Source organism: Calliphora vicina, chromosome 4, assembly GCF_958450345.1.
Source record: "Calliphora vicina chromosome 4, idCalVici1.1, whole genome shotgun sequence".
Taxonomy (NCBI): Eukaryota; Metazoa; Arthropoda; class Insecta; order Diptera; family Calliphoridae; genus Calliphora; species Calliphora vicina.
In genome coordinates, this window is record NC_088783.1 from 36,968,069 (window position 1) to 36,985,656 (window position 17,588).

The window sequence follows — 17,588 nt, forward strand, 5'->3', positions numbered from 1 at the left end:
GTTAATAAAAAAAATAACAATGCATTAATGAGCTTTAAAAACAGTAATTGGGAAATAAAATTGACAAACGTGTCAGTAGGTATTTAATATTTCTAATCAGAATGTAAATTTCTATAAATGCTACGTAAAAGCTGTAAATCTAAAAATATAGTAATAGTGAGCCAGGAACTAATACAATTCAAATCTAGGAGTTTGTCTTTCTGATATTCAATTCCCAAATAATAATAGCAAATGTATGTATTCCCCAATGTTTCATCACAAGTATCTTAAGCTACCCAATAATTTCAGTTTAGTGTTTTTACGAATTCTCTGACGACTTACTTATTATACATAGTATATTTCAAAAAAATATTCGGAAAGATGTTACATTTAAGCAAAAACTATTATGACATTTAGTTTAGGAAAAAAAATATTATCTTATAAAGACTACATAGAAAAAGCAGATGAAGTTATAATATTACTTAATTAACATTTAATCACAAATGGAAGCATGAGTAAGAATGCAGATTACACAGCATTTGGTTGTCTGTTTTCCATATGGCCACGCACAAAACACAACTATGACATTATGATCCCTCCCTCAATCCAACAATTACAACTAATTGTTACTTTGCTTATATATAATGCCAGTAATCTCACCATCCTTTTGTATAATGCAGCGTCTGTAAAGAATATAACAATAAATATAAAACTTTGTGAGATCAACTTAATATAAAAAAATACTTGTTCCCGCTGTACAAAATAATTGTGGGCGGATTTAGGTTGGGTTCCAATTTACAAGCCTGTTCCGATAGAGCCATACCAATGCCGGACATTTTTGGATTTATTTTACCTTTAGCTAAGATAGTTTATAAAAGTGTAATTTATTTATTAGCAATTTCTTAAATTTGTGCAAAATTTTACCTCCCAGACAAAGACCCTGACGATTTGTTATTAGACAGCCTACAGTTTCGGGCTGTGAATTTCTGCAATATAGATAATTTTAAGTGTTTTGGAATATTCCATTTGTTTAGATTTACTTACATATCACTTAAAACTTTTTCTAATTGTTGTTCCATTGCTTGATTTTGTATAAAATTAATAAATTCTTTATAAAAATTTAGATTTTTCTTAAAGTAGATTCGTATGTGGTGATAAACAAAATATATATAAACCAGCTGACTGTTTGAGATGAGAGTTTAACGATATATTTGTATTATAACAGGGTTGTAATTTTGTGTATTTAAAAGTGTTGTAAAGTGAAGTTAGCTACTAAACGGTTTTTTTTATTTAAAACAATTTATTTAAACTATTTTTTTTAATTTACAAAATTTTTGGATGTAATTACTAATTATAAATGTGTGAAATTTAAAAGTATGTTAGATGTCATGATTAAGGGTTATAAAATGTAATATTCAGGCCTGTCACAGAATTCCATTCCGATCGAAATTGGAATTAATTCCGTATTTTGCTTCTTCAGAAAAAGTAAAACGTAAATTTCTTTCGGAATGAAATCACTTTCAGTTTTCAAAGTGGATTTGAATTTTTTTTGTAATGTTTTTCTAAAATTCTTATTCAATTTCTGTACCAAAAACTTTACTTTCGTTTTAATATAAAAAACGCTCTAAAATTAAAATCCGATATACAGAATTATTAAATATTTTTGGATTTAAATAATTACACGAAATCTGATAATTATTTGTCTCCCTCGCGACACTCCAACAATAATCTCCTAGCATATGCTGGTCCCAAAAAGCTTGATACGTCGCACAGTGGGGGATCTGAAAAAAAAGTGGAAATAAATCTGTAACTTCTAAACGAATAGCCAGATTTTAATAAAATTTCCCATGGCTATAGAGGAGGTGTCGATAAGTTTAAGTTTTGAATTTGGGCTTAAACAACCAAGGGGGGGCCGAGCCACAATGCCCCAAAGTGGGGCACCTCGGGTATATCAAAAATTAAAAATGATGATGACGCGTCGATCGGTAAAAAAGTTGTAATAATTCTGTATCTTCTATACTCCGATTGCAAAATTATATACAAACAAATCATACAGGCCACATAAGCTTTCAGAAAATTATATTTGTGACCACTCTATTAGAATACTAGGTGGAATACAGGTTGTCAAAGTTGCAAAGGTTTGTAGTAAGGTTCTATAAGCCTATTGTTCGAACAATCAAAATCGACTTTTGTCGGAACAAAGTCGAACAATAACATTCCCACGACAGCTGGTTCTACGCAACGGAATGACCCTAGTTCACTCGGCCAAGGGCTGTCAACTCAGCAAACACTACTGCTACAACAACAACAGATTACGTTATCCCAAAAAAGGATAAAAGTCGAAAAAAGCGATTTTTTTATTTTAAACTATTGTAATTTTATATACATATATTTTTTTAAATATAAATGAAAAGTAGACTTTTCATAAATAGCTAAAATTCAAAAAAAGGACTATTTAAAAAGTCGATGTTATGTGTCAACTATAGAACACTACTTTGTAAAGCTCGTAACTTGTAAAAATGTAAAATATTGTTAAGATCTAATTGTGTTTTCCCTTATATTTTAATAAAACCATGAAATAAAACAGTATTTTTTCTACACTCATTTTACGTTTTCTTATAATATATGTTTATTTTTTATTGTTTTTACTACTTTATAAATTTCTTATTTAATTTATTCAATTTTATTTATAAAATGTATGTATATTACTTCTTTTATAAGATTTTGGAATATTTCGTTTTTTTTTAATTTTAATATATTTAAAGTGCATTAGGTAAAAATAAACACAAATTCTTATTTCAAATAATTGTTTTTAGTATTAACACATCTAAATCATTAGAAAAATGCTAAATTTTTTCCTTTATCATTCTTAGTTTTTCATTTGAATACAAATAAGCTTAAGATTCTATTAAAAAAAATACAAATATAAATGTTTAACATAAAGACTCAAACAATCAAATTAAGAAGAGAAAACATTTTCACATTCACTACGTGTGTATGTTTGTATGTATGCAAGAGGATAGGGAATAATAGTTATCATAGTGTGGAATAATAATTTGCTTGTTTTGATTTTCAAATAATATTGATGAGAAAATTTAATTCTAAAAAGAAATGAATATTAATAATTAAACAATTTCATATTTATCAACAAAAAGTATGTTTTCTGTTGAATATTTGACACCACTATCATTGTCCACTAAAACAATATCCTTGGCTTTTAATGCAGCAAATGGTGTCTTTGATACAAATGAAACCTTTTCAAATAGAAATTATTATTATTACACAAATTTTGTTTGAGTTTAACGTGTGACGTTTAAGACTTACTTGAACTGGGAAGAAATCTCCAGGTATAGATGAATTACAACTGAATTCCATGGAACCAGATTTATTGGCAGCATCAATAACGGGTATATTCCATGTTAGAATATGTTTGCGTGCATCATAGTTGTAAGTGCCATCATATTCGGCTACAGATGGTTGAACATTCATACTAAAAATATATCACGTAATATGGTAAATAATGATTTTGGGAGGAAACAGAAATGTTAGTATATATATATAATATTATAAAATTTAACTAATTGTTCAGAAGTTATTAACAATTTTAATTTAGGTATTTTGCAGGCATCTATTAAAAAATATGAACTTTTAAAATATATAAAAATCAGACTAAAGTGAATTTCGAAATTCAAGAGATTTTGTATGACCATGGAAAACATGTATACCAAAATATTATGGTTGGTTTTGATTTCTTAATTTTTACAAAATTTTAAATGGAATTTCAAATAGTTTTAGTTCTGCTTTCTTTACAAAAGAAATATAATTCCTATATTATTTAATGGCAAATAGAAAGATTCGGTTTAAAGATTTAATATGACCTTTGATTAATTAAAATTCATTAAGAAAATTTAATTCCCATGGACATAAATACGTAACTCTGCAGTATTTTTGGTTTCACAATATGACTATAATTGTTTAAACTTACGGCAAAGGTATTATAATAGCAACATCTTGTAATTCCAAATGTTGAGCCTCTAATTCGTATTCAATATTAACATCACAGCCACCTTCACCATTTTCCGAAGGCCAGCAATTAACTAAAAAATTAATTTAAGACAATATTTACAAAAACAAAAATCTACAATGCTTTAAACTTCTCCAAAACTTACTAGTCAATGGTATGGCTGCATCATCCTGTGTAACAAAACGCCATTTTAAAACACCAACGTCCGTATTCATGGGGAAAGGTTTAGCTGGATTCTTTAAGCCAATTACTGAGCGAGTTTTGAATAGTTCCTTGTCGACATTGGGATGTGTTTGCAACTGTATGCCATGTGTATCATTATTTTCCAATTGCACCTTTATGCGACCCAAATTTTCGTCAGTTATGCGCAAAGTTAGCAGACCCGACAGTTCAAATTGCTGCAAACCACCATCACGACCAATGCGTACCACAAGTTTATCTTCCATCTTCAAATGAACACTTTCCGTATGTACATCCGAAACAATTTTAGCTTTAGCTGAAGCAGCTGCAGCACTGGCGCTACTGGCAGCTGGTGCCAAATTGGCAATTTTCTCACCCTCAGATTTCAATTGATCTACGAAACTGTCCACGTCCTTCGTTTTACCGCCCAATTTCAGGGCATTGCGTGATACAGGTTTTCTGAAGAAATAATTTACACTTAATTAACTTTCATTTATCTTTAAAATTAATTAAACTTACTGTGCTTTAGGAGCCATTGGTTTATTGTCCATTTCAATGGAGGGGGCACTGCTAAAACCACCCATACCACCGCTGCTGCTGTTGCTATTTGAGCCAAAACCATCAGAACTAAAGCCTCCACTAGAACGTCCTCCCATACCGCCCACAGGCCCTCCACGTTTAGCCGATTCCATGCGCTGTCTTTGCAACTCTTTTGCCTTCTCACGCATTCTTTGTTTAGCTTCGCGTTCTTGACTTTGACGCACCGCTTGATAGATCTTTTCATCATTGGAGTCCATTTCCACATACGTTTTAATTTGTGCCAAATTAACACTTTCCCTATAGCCCAAGGCTACAATCTCATCAAAAGCAAATATTAAATTGAAAGCATTTTCCAAAATTTCCTTCTCTTCCAAGGTGTGACAATATTCTGGTATAACCTTGGAAAATAGACGTAATGTTTCCAAATCTTCTAAAATGTTACTAGCCTTAGTAGTAATAAGCAGCATGTATAACTTCTCCATGGGTTGATACACATAACGTACCGAGTCCGTTTCCACGTATGTATGCTGCTTTCCGGCCGTCATAAGTTTGGGAAAAGCAGCCAATAAACCCTCAATGCGGGCTTTAGTCATTTCCACAAATTGACGTGAAATAATTACTAAAAAATAAAAAAAATAATAATTAAATAAATTGCACATTCCAATAGTCATTAGACAACAAACCTTTTCCATTTTTGGTACACACCGCTGCCGCTATCAGAACCTATCGCAAATTGCAAGTTAAATTTTTATGTTTTTGTTTGTCATTCTATAACTTTTTTACAACAATTTTACACTTACCATTTTAATGACTTTGTAAATAAAGTTTATTTATATGAAATTCTTGCAAACGTTATTGCTATTTTGATTTTTTAATGAAAAATTTACGAAAAAAATCACTTTTGGGTAGGCTAGCTGACGTGTTCGATTAATAATTTTCCTGAAATGAAGAATATATGTCAAAATTGTCAGTTGTATGTGTTTTGTTTGTTGTCTTGGTCTTGGCAACCCTGGTGGGAATATGACAGTTAGGAAATGTCATAATATGTTTGATAGCAAAGATGCCAGATAGATAGAAATTTGTAAACCACAATTAGTTTAATTTTTTAGTGCCGGGAGCAAACACGATATACTCTTACCAGATTCTTTAATGTCAAGTAACTTTTTTTTAATTCGGCGGGATGCTATTTCTTATTACCTGATTAGAATCATACATATAGTTCTAAGTTTTTTTTTTAAGAAAATTAGTTTAACCCGGCAATTCCCAGTGTCACCTACAGGTGACAAAGATTAACGGTAGTTTTAAACATAGAAACAGATATCACTGATAAATATTGATATTATTTATATACAGATAAGATCCTGTTTTATATCAGATTTTATTTTGGCAACGCTAGAATTTTATTAACTAGGGGATTTTTAAAAATCTTTAAGCAGTGTTTTTGATTTTAACATACTGGTGTGTTTCTTATGATAAATAAGTTGTTATAAAAAAGCCAAACGGTTAAGTATCACAATAATTTTTTTTAATAAATACTGCTAGATATTCAGGCTAACAATATCAGCAAGTATTTTTAGAAAATTATTTTTTCTCTGCCCAGTGTCACCTATTGGTGACCCCGCTATAATATCGCAACTAGCTACATTTTTTTTTATTTTAAACTTATTTATAGTGTAAACTAGACGTATATTTACTATTTTTAATAAAAACAAACTGTTTCTCCCTTTGGCGAGGGTATGGGAATTGCCGGGTTAAGGAATCATATGTAAAGTGAATTTCTGAAGTATCAATAAATCTAAAAAAAAATTAGTTTAATTTGTGTCAACATCCTAGTGTAGTGTAGAATTAAATTTTATACGTATTGGTTAACTCTTACATATATATGTCCACATAATTGTTAGACATTTAAATTTATTAATTCTTATAAAGTATAAATTCAGAATTAGTTCAAAATTCAAAGTTTTCACCAAAACCACAGAAGAAGTCAAATATTTTGAAAATAATGTCATTATTTGAAAAGATTTAAGAAGGCTCGCTGTAACAGTTTTCTGGATAAATGAATAAATTTAATTGAAGTCAGTAGAGACTTTTCAGAATATTTTGAGATTATGAACTAATTTTCATAATATTATAATGGTTAAAATCTTGATATAACATTTATGTTGATGTATATATAATTTGACAGTAAATTTTTTAATTAGGCTTAAGTTCATTTATATTATAATTTATTTGTAATAATTTAAAGAATATCACTGAATACTAAAATTTTAGACAATTGGCAAATTGGAATGCATTTTCTACCCTGCCAAGGGCGTCATCAACAATCTTCATTGTCAAGGTCTATTTGTAAATATCATCTATTTAACTTACTATTATTAGGAATTAGAATATGGGAAGCCTAATTCATATTTATATTATTTGTAAATTAGACGAAATTTTAAATATTTTTATTATATAAAAAATTTAATTTCATATGTACTTTTGTTCATATTTAAAAAAAAATAATTAAAAATATTACGATTGCAATAATTTTTTTGGTTTATTTTGTATTTTGGTTATTTTTTTTAAAAAAAAATTGGTTATAAATATTTTGAGGTTCCGGCAACACTGATCGTGAGCCAAATGAACCGGAGTTTTTCTACTACTACTTTTTTGCAATTGTTAACTTGTATCTTTTGAAAAAAGCGCAAATATCGTAAAAATTTTTGCAAGCATTTTCCAAACAATAATAAAAAATTTGTTTAAACTATAGTTAACACATTTATTTATACATTTTAAATGAGTTTGGACGATACGATTAATGCATATTTTGTGGCCACAAATAATGCATCAGATGAAGATAAAGCCCACAAAGACTTTAAAAGGGCATTGGCGTACTTGCAAAATCATATTCCTGAAGATAATATACGTCAAATAAAGGCAAGCGAAGGATTTCCTTTGATAGCCTCTGGTAGACTATCAAAGAAAGATGTTTTCATATTCGATCGTTTCGAGGGCGATTTCTTTCAACAACTGCAACAGACTAAATCAATTATAATTGGGCCCCCATGCTTGACCAGCTGTTTATTGAAAAACCAGGAGATACCTTTGGGTACCAGCCCCGTGTTCACGGCGGCTATGCGTGATTTACAAATATCGGCCACGGGCATTACACCTCAGGAGAAGGAGAAACTAAAGGGTTTGATACAATGGATGGGTGGCCATTATTTTCAGAATTTCAGTCGGTCTATAACACATTTAATATCGAATACAATTAAATCGGCAAAATATGAACATGCTACATTGAATGGCATACCGGTGATGCATATTGACTGGGTTCAGCGAGTTTGGGAGAGGAGTTGTGCTGCTGAGGATATTTCGGCAACAGATGTGGAATTTGATAAATACAAATTGCCTATATTTTTTGGTACAAATATAACTTGTACCGGTTTGGAGAATGATAAAAAGAATGAGGTAAGTGTTGTATGCAATCGCAGTATTGTTTGGAAAAGTGAGATTTCTTTGAACAACATAATAATAATCCTAATAATAATAAAGAATCCTGTAACACTTTATATTTTCATAATGATCTGGCTTTCTACCTTCATACAGATATACAGCCCAATTATGAATAAAAAATTCCGCGGGAGTTTGTTTCCCGGGAGTTTTTTTCCATTGAATTTGAATAGGAAAAATGAGAAAAGGGAAAAAACTCCCGGGGAATTTTTATTCATAATTGGGCTGATAATGTAGGTTTTTGTTCACAATAATAAATTATACCAAAGCACTATTCAAGGATTACAATTGAATAAATAAGTAAATGTAAAAAAACAAGTAAGGGAGCTATATTCGGTTGTGCTAAATCTTATAAACCCTTCACCAAATTATACTTCAAAATAAAAATTTTAAATATTTTTAGGTAACAAAATTAATTTTTTTTTTCAATTTTTGAAAAAAATTTTTTTTTTTTATATTTTTTAAATTTAAATTTTTTTTTGTTTTCCAGTTTTTTTTTAATATATAGCGAAAAAAACTTTTGGTGAAAAAAAAATCGGGTTACAAATATTTTTTCCGATTTTGACCCATTGTATGTTCAACCTACTATTATGATCTTATATATGTCATTGCAAAGGTCTTTCAAATATCTATCACTAGCAGACCCGGTGCGCTTCGCCACCCCAATTAGAAGAAAGAAATATTACTATTAAGTCTCCGTTTGTGAATCTAATTGTAAATGTCTAATTTCATATTTCTGGTTCCATTATTATAGAAAATGCAAAATGTGTTCCAAATTTTAAATTTTTATGTTTATTATTATAAAATATTCAAAAAGTACCATTGCAATAAGGAAATAGTACCATTGATTATCACTTTTAAATTCGCATTCACTAAACCATAACCCGTCAAGTTTGAATTTTAGATTTGTATATCATTTCCTATATTGTCAACTAATTTTGTTTCTATAATACTTAAGATTTAATAAATTATCACAAAACCGAAACCGATCGGTTTTTAATTTTTTAAAACCGAAACCGCGGTTTTGAAATTCTTCGATTTTTTGGAAACTCTAGGTCCATTATTATAGGAAATTCAAAAAAGTACCATTAGAATATATAAAAAGTACCAAAAATCCCCCACTTGTGGTTTCCCACTCACTCGGGTCCATATAAGCTTTATTTCATGATTCTAGGTTCATTGGTGAAGAAATTACAAAAAGTACCATTCGAATAAAGAAAAAGTACCAAAAAGTGGCCCCCTAGAATTCTAACTCACTTAGGACCATGTATGCTTAATTTCATGTTTTTAAGTCCATTGCTATAGAAAATTAAAAAAAGTATCATTAGAATAAACAAAAAGTACCATGAAGTATCCGCTTGAATTTTCAATCACTTAGGACCATATACGCTTAATTTCATATTTCTAGGTCCATTATATTATAGAAAATTCAAAAAGTACCATTAGAATATAGAAAAAGTACCAAAAAGCACCCACTTGTAGTTTCCCACTCACTCGGTTCCATATAAGCTTTATTTCATGTTTCTAGGTTCATTGGTGAAGAAATTACCAATCGAATAAAGAAAAAGGACCACAAAGTCTCCCCATAGAATTCTCACTTACTTAGGACCATATATGCTTAATTTCATGTTTCTAAGTTCATTGTTATAGAAAATTCAAAAAAGTACTATTAGAATAAACACTCACTTAGGACCATATATGCTTAACTTCATATTTCTATGTCCATTATTACAGAAAATTCAAAAAGTACCATTCGAATATAGAAAAAGTACCAAAAAGCAGTCACTTGTAGATTCCCACTCACTCCGGTCTTAATTTCATGTTTTTAGGTTCATTGGTGAAGAAATTACAAAAAGTACCATTCGAATAAAGAAAAAGTACCAAAAAGTCTCCCCCTAGAATTCTCACTCACTTAGGACCATATATGCTTAATTTCATGTCTCTAAGTCCATTGTTAAAGAAAATTCAAAAACGTACCATTAGAATATAGAAAAAGGACCAAAAAGCCCACACTTGTGGTTTCCCACTCACTCGGTTCCATATAAGCTTTATTTCATGTTTCTAGGTTCATTGGTGAAGAAATTACAAAAAGTACCAATCGAATAAAGAAAAAGTACCAAAAAGTCTCCCCCTAGAATTATCACTTACTTAGGACCATATATGTTTAATTTCATGTTTCTACGTCCATAGTTATAGAAAATTCAAAAAGTACCATTAGAATAAAGAAAAAGTACCAAAAAGTCTCCCCCTAGAATTCTCACTCACTTATGACCATATATGCTTAATTTCATGTTTCTAAGTCCATAGTTATAGAAAATTCAAAAAGTACCATTAGAATAAAGAAAAAGTACCAAAAAGTCTCCCCCTAGAATTCTCACTCACTTATGTACCATATATGCTTAATTTCATGTTTCTAAGTCCATAGTTATAGAAAATTCAAAAAAGTACCATTAGAATATAGAAAAAGTACCAAAAAACCCACACTTGTGGTTTCCCACTCACTCGGTTTATATATAAGCTTTATTTCATGTTTCTAGGTTCATTGGTGAAGAAATTACAAAAAGTACCATTCCAATAAAGAAAAAGTACCAAAAAGTCTCCCCCTAGAATTCTCACTCACTTAGGACCATATATGTTTAATTTCATGTTTCTAAGTCCATTATTATAGAAATTTCAAAAAAGTACCATTAGATGAACAAAAAAGTACCTATAGTACAGTTCACACATTTTGGTACCTAAATATTATCCCCTATTCCTAACACTAACTTCACTCAAATACATATCAGCTAATTTTAATGTCGATAACTGAAATAATTCAAATTTTAAAAAAGTACCATTAGGAGAAAAGTACCAATTTCCCTTTTCTTACTTGAACACCCCTCAAGTTTGAAATTTAAAAATATTCCATTTTGCCAAAATTGTTTATGCTACAGGCATGTATCAAAATATTAAAATCTGTGTTAATGTGCCCAAGAATAAATATGTTTTAAAAAAAGTACCAAACTGTTTACCCGGATTTGGCCCAATATACACCTTGGTATTCGAGTTCCAAATAACACCCTGTTAGTTAATTGTTGTATGAATCCAGGAACCAACGTTAAAAAAAAATTATCAAAATTGGCTTAATAATTTCAAATATAATGTATTTTCCCGATTTTATCCCCTTTTTGGTACCTTTTTTATCCCCATTGACGTGGTACAATTTCATAGAAATAAATTTCTGTAACGTGGTGGGAGCTCATAATAAAATATTCGTATGTCTATGTCAAATTATAGAAAAACATATTTTATGAAAAAGTACCAAAAATTAACACAATTTTTATCCCTTAAAGGTTCGAATTTCCAAAAAGTACCAAACTTATATTTTTTATTTTTTGTTAATTAAAGAATACGATTTAAAATTTGTTTCTATGTTTATTGGTTTAAAAGATACATAGGGTGCAAAAAAAGTACCAAAATACAGTTTTTACCCGTTTTCTCCCCTAAAAGTTTCGAATTTCCAAAAAGTACGAAACACCTGTCAGCTTATTTTTTAAATGGAGTAACATGCTATTTTAAGTTTTTTTATATCTTTATTAGTTTTGAAGATATAAGGTTACCGAATTTACCCGTTTTTACCCTTTTTTACCCCCTAAACGTTCGAATTTCCAAAAATCCCTTCTTATCGGATCGTTTTGGGGAGGGAGGAACCCACAGTTAAAATTTCGTTATTCTAGCTTCAGCCGTTTGGGCTGTGCGATGATGAATCAGTCAGTCAGTCAGTCAGTCAGTCAGTAACGTTACTCTTTTATATATATAGATTAGTAAAAAAAACACAAAAATCGAGGTTGTCCCGGTTTTTTCCTTATATCTCAGCCATTTGTGGACCGATTTTCTCGATTTTTAACAGCAACCGAGCCGGATGAATTCCGGAGATATTGATGAATCGTGTATGTAAGTTATTTAGGGCTTTCGGAAAGTTGATTGCAACAGACAGACAGACGGACATGGCTTAATCGACTCCGCCATCTATAAGGATCCAGAATATATGTATATACTTTATAGGGTCGGAAATGAAAAATGTATAAATTAAAAACGGAATGACAAACTTATATATACCATTCTCACGAACGTGAATGTTATAATAAATTAGGATATATTTATGCTTATAATTAACACCAACAAAAATAAATAAAAAACAAGCTGTTTATATTTCTATTATTATATTTCTATTATCTTAATTTTGATTAGGTTATGCGCTTGGTCAACGAAAATGGTGGTACCTATCACCGAGCATTTCGATCTCAATTGGTTGACATTGTCATAACCGAAAAAGATAAAACGAATTCGGAAAAATATGCGGCTGCAGTACGTTACAAAAAGGACATACTCTTACCCGAATGGATATTTGACAGCGTACATAAAGGTTTTGCTCTGCCCACAAAACCATACCAGGTGAAATCATTGAAAGTTTCAACGCCTACCAAGACAGATCAAAGTATAGCAGATTTTACAGCTGCCGATAATACTCATCTCTCTGATATATCACGTATAAGTACGGTGGGTTCTAAACGTTTCAATCATGATGCAAGTACAGTTAATGATACTATTTGCTCGGTTATGAATGAAACCCAAAATGTTCCAACGTTTGTGGCACCAGCACCTGTATCGAAAGATTTGAAAAAGGATCTATTGAAAAAAGCAGGTGCGGGCACACACTACAAATTGGTATACGAAGAAATATGTCCGAAAAAGGCTAAGAAGGCAGGTAGCTTTTTAGATGGCTGTTGTATTTACTTGAGTGGTTTTCGTTCTGAAGAGAGAGAAAAATTAAATCGCATTTTGAATGTGGGTGGTGCTACGCGTTATGATGTGGTCAATGAGAAAATTACACATATAATAGTGGGACAATTTGATGACAATGAATATAAATCCTGGAAAAAGGATAATTTGTTGACAGGTAATTTAAACTTAGATGTTAAAAAAACTTAAAAACTATTATATTTTTATTTTAGCGGTTAATATTGTACGTTTGGATTGGCTACAGGAAAGCATTAAACTTAAACAGCCAGCTAGTGAAGCCATATATCGTGTTTCACTGCCCACTTCGCGTGAACCCGACGCTCCTTCTCCTTCCTCTAAAAAAACACTGCGTTCGATGAACCACAGTTTTAAACAACCAGAAAAGCCCATAAAAAAGAAATTATTCACAAAAGATTCCGAAAAGGATGATGCAAATGAATTGCCTACAAATTCTACCCTACAACCACCTATAGCCTCATCTACCGAACATCCCGTGGAAGCAGACGAACAAGATTTAATTGCTCAATATTCACAAGAGAATATACCACAGGCTTCTATACCTCTGCCGCAAACATCTATGCATAATGATGAGTCAATGGCTTATCCAATGGCTTCTTCAACACAACTTACCCCCAATGATCTAACACACCCACAACCTCCAGTCACTAAAGTACAGGCCAATCCTTCAGATTTAACCGATGGTACTGGTATTACCATTGATTATGAGAATTTAGATTTTTTCCAAGGTTCATCCTTGTACATTGATAAAGATAATTTCCCTGAAGAATTCTACACACAAATGATAAGTGAATGTGAAGCAGCTCAGGGCAATGTCGTTCCATCTACATTTCGAGATCCGGTTGATTATGCAATTGTTTCATTTGAAAATACTTTCGATCCAAGTCAATTACCGGTTAAAGCCAGGCATATTGTAACAGAATTATATGTGGTAAGTACAAAAGATTTAATTACACATCTTCTCTTAATAAGCCTATTTATAGCAGATACCGTATCACTTATATTTTTTTCCATACTACTTTGTTATTTATTCGTTTGGTGTATTTAGGAAAGTTGTATGAAAACCAATAAATTAGTTCCCATTGAATATTTCCACAAACACATCCCACATACTGCCGATTCGCGGCCTCTGGAAGGCATGACAATTGTTATTTCCATTTACTCTCTATTAGAGAGAGATTTTATTGATTCGATTGCTCAATTATTAGGAGCAAATGTGAATAAAACATTTGTGAAAAAAGAAAAACCTTTATTAATATGTCCTTCGGCTGAAGGATCAAAATATGAAGGTGCCATAAAATGGCGTTACCCCGTAGTAACGTCTGAATGGTTGCAACAATGTGCAAAAGAAGGAAAGAAAGTTCCATACACATTGTATTTAGTAGGCGATAGTCCAGATGATTTCCCCATATCACCCACATTAAGGGAGCGTAACACTAGTAAGACTGAACATAAAGTAACTCCTACGACTCCCATAACACCCGTTAATATGGATGTGGATGCTGTTGAAAACAATGTAGAAAGCGTGGAAAATTTACGACAAAATAGCGTCAATACAAATACAACTGAAACATTTACACCCTTAAGAAATAAAAGAGTTTCTGAATTGGCAGGACCTGGCAGAACCACTAGACAATCGTTGTCAAACTCCACCAATTTGGGTCCAGAATCTCCACACACACCCACAAATAATTATGCACAAGCTTCTTACAATTTTGATTTTATGGAGCAGATTTTGGGCGAAATAGAAAACGAAGAAGAGCGCGAGTGTTTGAGGGAGGTTATTAATGAAATGAAAAATAATCAAACTCCTGAACTGGAGCGCATACGTAGACAGGCCTGTACTCCCATTAATCGCAAGTTACCAACACCTAAAGGTATACCAGATTTCTGTACTACACCAGAGTTTGAGAAGCGTATGGCTGATGAGTTTGAAAGGCGTTGGCGTTTGCCCACGAAAAAAATGAAACCCGATACTCCGATTGATGAAATACGTAGACGTGTAATGAGGGCTACATGCAAGGCTATGGGCATACCCTACAGTGATGAGGATGATGAAAAACCCGGAACTTCTTCAGGCAAGAAATCTTCCAGACAAGTTTTAGAATCAAATGACACCACACCACTGAATAATAAGGTTACACGCAGTTCGACAAAAGCTCCTAGGTCCATTTTTGCCCATAACTCTCCGAATAACAATACTTCTGTCAATAACAATACTAACACCAACAATACCTTCAATTTACAAACTAATGAAACTAGAAAATCAGACACTTTTGTACCGTGTACTCAAAGTCCTAATGGTTCTTTAACGAGACGTAGTATGTCAAATAACTCGCCATCATCTAGTGGTTTAGGTCAAAGAGCTTCATTGGTGGGAAAGTCTACCATTAATTTTGATAAAATCAGTTTTGAAGAGACTAATGTGGCAGAAAATGCTACAACTTCAGCTGTTACTACAAAATCTAGACCCTCGGTTAACGCCACAGCTTCACCAGAAATTAAACAAATTACTGAATATTTGCGTAACTGCGATTCAAGGCGTCAGAGTTTAAAACGTACTCGGCAAAATATCGATCGTCCTCAATCGCCTGTCGAGTCTATGGAAACTGAAGCCCACTACGTGCAACCTTTTGAATCGGAACAATTACATACACAAGATTTAGTCGGTTGGCGAGATCCTGCTGAATTTGGAGCACAAAGACGTTCGAAGATTGTGGAAAAGACAATGCAGTATCAAGGTACCCCTCGATTTAGTATTTCCTGTTCTGATGAAGAAACCAGAGACGATGTTATTGGTAAAATATTGCAATTGGGAGGAGAGGTTAGTGTTTTAAGATTATTTTTTTAAGTTAATTTCTAACATAACATCTTCACTTAAAGGTCTGCGAAAATTTAGTTAATTTCGATCCAGAATGCACCCATTTTGTTTGTGAAAAACCGAATCGTGGCGAAAAAATGCTTGGTTGTATTTCTTCTGGCAAATGGGTTCTGAGCATCAAGTACATTGAGGAATGTTTTGCCAAGGATGTTTTCATCGACGAAGAACTCTATGAGTGGGGCAATTGCAAAGCTCTCAATTTGCCACAACTTTCAGCTGATGAGCAGGTAATTGCCTCAGCAGCCCATCGTTGGCGCAAACAATTAGCGCCAGATGTTCATGGCAATCGAAATGGCGCATTTACCAGCATCAAAGCTATTTTACGTATTTCAAACCGTAACATAGCTGCTCTCAAGAATGTCATAAAAGCCGGCAAAGGTGAGATTGTTGAAGCATCGTCTCCCTACTCTGGCTGTGAGCTATCATCAACAGCCTCTCATTGTTTTGTCGATGTTAAGAAGTGTCCCCTAAATGTTGAAGACTATCAATTTCTTAAGAATCATGATATATTTGTTTTGTCTCAAATGTACATTAATGCCTTCTTGATGAATGGCGCTGATGTTGATATGTCTAAATATGAGATTACTATGTAGAAATTTATAGTACACGATTGAATCGTCCCCTTAATAAAACAATAGTGTATAATTTTTTTGCCATTTCGAAATAATTGGGTTTAAAATTTTTGTATTAGTAGACATCTGTAACAAAAGTTATATTTTAATTAATCTTTTGACCCACTATGTGGAAGTAGAATTTTACCAAATTTTTACCACATATAGAATCAGTTATGTAGATTCTTATTATGCAATAAGGGGACGATATGGAATCATGTAACGTACTGATTGTTGTAATATTAAAATTTATTGTCATTTTATAAGTTCGTTTAAATCATATTGTCATAAAGATATCACTTTTTGTATTATCTATGGTTAGTATTTAATGTTAATAAAAATGTTTTTTTTTCGGCAAAAACATTTGTGGTTTTTATAAAAAGAATTGTTTATTTGCTTATATCACAATCATATTGTTGTATTGGATGGGATTTTTTTGATACAAACATTTATTTATATCAACTTAATCTGAATAATATGTATATTCCAATCATGAATAAAAAATGCGCGGGAGTTTTTTCTCTTTTGCCATTTTTCCTATTAAAATTCTGTGTTAAAATTGGGAAAAACTCCCGCGGATTTTTAATTCATGATTGGGCTGCTAATTAACAAAGTAGAAAGTATTTCAAAAATAAATATCAGCGAAACATCTAAACCGAGACAGTAGTTTTTTTCCCCGATTGAAGGCGCTTTTTAGGTCAGGCGATTTGTATGAAATTCTTAAAAGAAACAATATATATCTTATATACTCTTCTCCAAAGTGGGCTTTAAAACAATTTATACGCCAAAAAATATTTGGTGAACAAATCTTTTGGGTGAAAAATTTTGTTGGTGTAAAATTGCGTAAAAATATTTTTTTACTGAAAAAACAAAATTAAGTTGAAAAAAATTGTGTTTAAAAGTATTTTGAACCTTTGTCGGTCAGTATTTCCATGGCGTTATATAGGTCCTTGGAAAGGTCTTTGAAATGTCTATCATTAAATATCCGTATTGTATATTTTAATGACTTAGAAATTCAGATCAAAAATAGGTAATTTGTTAGAATTTAAATAGCAACCGAACTGAGACTATAGTTATT

The 17,588-nt window shown here is 31.6% G+C and overlaps 3 protein-coding genes across 3 annotated transcripts; 1 reads left to right on the forward strand and 2 right to left on the reverse strand.

The window, feature by feature from the left end:
* Positions 1-365: 365 nt before the first annotated feature.
* Lamtor5 (Late endosomal/lysosomal adaptor, MAPK and MTOR activator 5) lies at positions 366-1,171 on the reverse strand. The gene is made up of 4 exons (XM_065508357.1): positions 1,024-1,171; positions 904-965; positions 724-838; positions 366-662 (listed from the first exon to the last, which is right to left on the reverse strand). Exons 1-4 carry the CDS (start codon positions 1,056-1,058, stop codon positions 599-601), a joined length of 276 nt encoding a protein of 91 aa, XP_065364429.1. The 5' UTR covers positions 1,059-1,171; the 3' UTR covers positions 366-598.
* A 1,868-nt stretch (positions 1,172-3,039) lies between these two features.
* deltaCOP (coatomer subunit delta) lies at positions 3,040-5,680 on the reverse strand. Its single transcript, XM_065507008.1, has 7 exons — positions 5,524-5,680; positions 5,407-5,446; positions 4,703-5,342; positions 4,149-4,642; positions 3,965-4,076; positions 3,304-3,469; positions 3,040-3,233 (listed from the first exon to the last, which is right to left on the reverse strand). The coding sequence occupies exons 1-7, from the start codon at positions 5,524-5,526 to the stop codon at positions 3,105-3,107; spliced, it is 1,584 nt and encodes a 527-aa protein (XP_065363080.1). The 5' UTR covers positions 5,527-5,680; the 3' UTR covers positions 3,040-3,104.
* A 1,812-nt stretch (positions 5,681-7,492) lies between these two features.
* mus101 (mutagen-sensitive 101) lies at positions 7,493-16,871 on the forward strand. The gene is made up of 5 exons (XM_065507428.1): positions 7,493-8,176; positions 12,449-13,157; positions 13,213-13,949; positions 14,067-15,842; positions 15,902-16,871. Exons 1-5 carry the CDS (start codon positions 7,502-7,504, stop codon positions 16,490-16,492), a joined length of 4,488 nt encoding a protein of 1,495 aa, XP_065363500.1. The 5' UTR covers positions 7,493-7,501; the 3' UTR covers positions 16,493-16,871.
* Positions 16,872-17,588: the final 717 nt, after the last annotated feature.

What these genes read in the sequence shown, in the direction of transcription:
- Lamtor5 (XM_065508357.1), bottom strand. Translation starts at nt 1,058, where the DNA reads ATGGAACAACAATTAGAAAAAGTTTTAAGTGATAT. An exon ending in GAAAAAGTTTTAAGTGATAT is followed by an intron (nt 966 to 1,023) that starts GTAAGTAAATCT and finishes TCTATATTGCAG; the next exon opens with AAATTCACAGCCCGAAACTG. An exon ending in ATTTTGTACAGCGGGAACAA is followed by an intron (nt 663 to 723) that starts GTATTTTTTTAT and finishes TATTCTTTACAG; the next exon opens with ACGCTGCATTATACAAAAGG.
- deltaCOP (XM_065507008.1), bottom strand. An exon ending in GCTATTATAATACCTTTGCC is followed by an intron (nt 3,470 to 3,964) that starts GTAAGTTTAAAC and finishes ATATATTTTTAG; the next exon opens with TATGAATGTTCAACCATCTG. An exon ending in GAGATTTCTTCCCAGTTCAA is followed by an intron (nt 3,234 to 3,303) that starts GTAAGTCTTAAA and finishes CTATTTGAAAAG; the next exon opens with GTTTCATTTGTATCAAAGAC.
- mus101 (XM_065507428.1), top strand. Translation starts at nt 7,502, where the DNA reads ATGAGTTTGGACGATACGATTAATGCATATTTTGTGGCCACAAATAAT. An exon ending in AAAGGATAATTTGTTGACAG is followed by an intron (nt 13,158 to 13,212) that starts GTAATTTAAACT and finishes TTTTTATTTTAG; the next exon opens with CGGTTAATATTGTACGTTTG. An exon ending in TATTGCAATTGGGAGGAGAG is followed by an intron (nt 15,843 to 15,901) that starts GTTAGTGTTTTA and finishes CTTCACTTAAAG; the next exon opens with GTCTGCGAAAATTTAGTTAA.